The sequence below is a fragment of the Triticum urartu genome, chromosome 4A (assembly GCF_056163025.1).
Source record: "Triticum urartu cultivar PI428250 chromosome 4A, HENAU_Tu73, whole genome shotgun sequence".
NCBI classification, from domain to species: Eukaryota; Viridiplantae; Streptophyta; class Magnoliopsida; order Poales; family Poaceae; genus Triticum; species Triticum urartu.
Genome location: NC_141876.1, coordinates 212,951,459 through 212,954,356, shown reverse-complemented (window position 1 = coordinate 212,954,356; position 2,898 = coordinate 212,951,459). Strand labels below are relative to the sequence as shown.

Here is a 2,898-nt window from a genome sequence, read left to right as displayed (position 1 = left end):
AGAACTCAAGAGATATCTGACCAGCTCACCGGTGATGGTGGTGCCTCGTCCTCGCGAGCCCTTGGTACTTTACCTGTCTGCCACGCCCCACTCCGCCAGGGCGGCGTTGGTGGCCCTCAGGGAGGAGCCCCAGGTCAAGGACCTATCAAGTGGAGTCGCCAAGCAAGATGAGGCAGCTCAGCACCACGGTGATGCTCCGAGACAGCAGCTGCCCCGGCTAGTCATCAAGCCCCAGAAGTCGGGGACCCACAGGGAACACCTCAGCCGTCGGGAGCCAAAAACTCTGTCAGCTCTCTCGCCCTTGTCGAACACCCAGTATACTTCGTTAGCATAGTGCTATGCGACGCGAGAGCACGATACCCCATGCCTTAGAAGCTCTTGCTCGCGCTCCTGGTGGCCTCACGTAAGCTGCACCACTACTTCCATTGACACCCCATCAAGGTCGTCTCAGCTTACCATTAAAGAGAGTGCTCAAGAGCACCAATGCTGTGGGAAGGGTCGCTGAATGGAACATCGAACTGCAAACATTCGACCTGGAGTTCAGCCCAACCAGGGTCTTCAAGGGGGCCGCACTCGCTGACTTTGTGGTAGAATGGACCGACACCCCGGAGCTCAAAGCAGGCAAGAACCGACCCCTCTTGCTAGGGAGTGAAGCGCCGGATGGCTGGGTCATGTACTTCGATGGCGCGTTTGCACGCCAGGGCACGGGGGCTGGAGTCGTGCTCATCTCACCCACTCAGGACAAACTTTACTACGCCGTGCAGCTCTGCTTCCAGCGGGACGAGAAGGTCTCCAACAACATCGTAGAGTACAAGGGTCTCATCGCTGGCCTCAAGGTTGAAGTGGCCCTGGGGTTGAAATGCCTCACCATCAAGGGAGACTCGCAGCTCCTCGTCAACTTCTCCAACAAGGTGTACGAGCCAAAGGATGAGCACATGGAGGCATACCTCGTGGAGGTACGCAAGATGGAGAAGCAGTTCCTTGGCCTGGAACTACAGTATGTGCTCCGTGGCACCCCTCCCAAGGCTGACGACATCGCCAAAAGACAATCCAAGCGGCTACCCCAAGAGCCTGGCATCTTCGACGAGCGGCTCTTCAAGCCTTCGGCAGCACCTCCGCCTATGGAGCCGGCACCACCTCAAGAGGAGCTCCCCCAGCCACCAGCCTCGGGAGACCCCGCCTGTGGCCCGACCTCAGGAGCGCCCTACTCTTAGCACTCAAGCCTCCAGAGGGGTGCTGGATCGAAGAGTTTAGGGCGTACCTGACATGAGGCACGTTGCCGGAGAAGGATGAAGACAAGGAGTGTGTCCTGGCAGGCTACGGCGTACTGCATCCACGACAGTGAGCTATATAGGAAGAGGCCAAATGATGTGTATCTGCGATGCATTTCTAGGGAACAGGGCAAAGAGTTGCTGGCCAACATACATGGCGGGGATTGCGGGCACCACTTGTCGTCGGGCATCCTGGTCAGCAAGGCTTTCCGCAGCGGGTTCTATTGGTCCACAGCACTCAACGACGCGACCAAGCTGGTGAAATCCCGCGATGCCTGCCAATTCCATGCCAAGCAGATCCACCATCCGGCTCAGGGCCTCCGGACTATCCCGCTTTCATGGTCGTTCGCGGTTTGGGGGCTGGATATCCTGGGCCCATTCCCTTGAGCGCCTGGAGGTTACCGCTACCTCTATGTCGCCATCGACAAATTTACTAAGTGGGCGAAAGTGGAAGCAATCCGCGCCATCCTAGCTGGGTCAGCAGTCAAGTTCATCAAGGGCCTCGTAAGCCGGTTTGGGGTCCCTAATCGCATCATCACCGACAACGGCTCACAGTTCACTAGCAATCTCTTCAAAACATATTGTGCTAACCTTGGAACACAGATCTGCTCCGCCTCCGTGGCGCACCCTAGGAGTAACGGCCAGGCCGAGAGCGCCAACGCAGAGGTCCTGAGGGGTCTCAAGACAAGGACCTTCAAGAAGAAGCTTGAGGCCTACGGCAGGGGCTAGCACGACGAGCTCCAGTCCGTGCTGTGGTCCATCCGCACCACCGCCACCGGGCCGACAGGCGAGACCCCGTTCTTCCTCGTCTACGGAGTAGAAGCGGTTCTCCCACACGTGGTCAGGCATTGCTCTACGTGGGTCCTGGCGTTCGACAAAATGTAGCAGGACGCTATGCAGGGGATGGACCTCGTGCTAGGGAGAAACACCATTGTGACGCCTCGCTCCGAGCTGTGAAGTACCAGCAGGCGCTGCGGCGGTACAACTACCGCAGTGTCCGCTCCAGGATGCTTAAGGTGGGTGATCTTGTCCTAAGGCGGGTGCTCTCCAGGGAAGGGATGCATAAGCTCTCTCCCATGTGGGAGGGCTAGTTACGGGTTGCCCATGTGTAAGTGCATGTAGTGCCACCCCTAGTTGGTTTTGGAGTATTAACGACAAACCTGGTTGAGGGACTGATGTGTTTGTAAGAATTACAAGACAACACAAGTAGAAGTCCCTCATTGATTTGGTTTTCCTATCGGAGATGACCCCTAAAAATGTATGAAGGCATTGAAGACAAAGGTGGTATGTGAAGACATTCACATTGAAGACTATGACAAGAGAAGACATCGCGTGAAGACTATGGAGCGTGAAGATTTAGTTGTTTCGTCGTTTCCTTTTCTTCTTTGTTGAGTCATAGGAACCACCATACTGTTAAGCGGGGTCCAAGTGAACCAGTCAGAATGACTGAAGTGCTGCTTAACCAAAATCCTATGTCTTCGAGCAAAGATAATGAGAGCAAATCTTATCGAGAGTTCGATAAGTCAGCTTTGCTTGTAGCCCAAGTAAAGTTGCCGTGTGTGTTTGAAATCTGACCGTTGGAACATGTGTCAGTTCCTTAGTGATCCAGGGTCATTTCGGACAAATC

The 2,898-nt window shown here is 55.3% G+C and overlaps 1 protein-coding gene across 1 annotated transcript; it reads left to right on the top strand.

Annotated features, from left to right (window-relative positions):
* The first annotated feature begins 1,289 nt into the window (after positions 1-1,289).
* On the top strand, positions 1,290-1,658 carry LOC147975406 (uncharacterized). Its single transcript, XM_087520405.1, has one exon. The coding sequence runs from the start codon at positions 1,290-1,292 to the stop codon at positions 1,656-1,658; it is 369 nt and encodes a 122-aa protein (XP_087376531.1).
* Positions 1,659-2,898: the final 1,240 nt, after the last annotated feature.

What these genes read in the sequence shown, in the direction of transcription:
- LOC147975406 (XM_087520405.1), top strand. Translation starts at nt 1,290, where the DNA reads ATGAAGACAAGGAGTGTGTCCTGGCAGGCTACGGCGTACTGCATCCAC.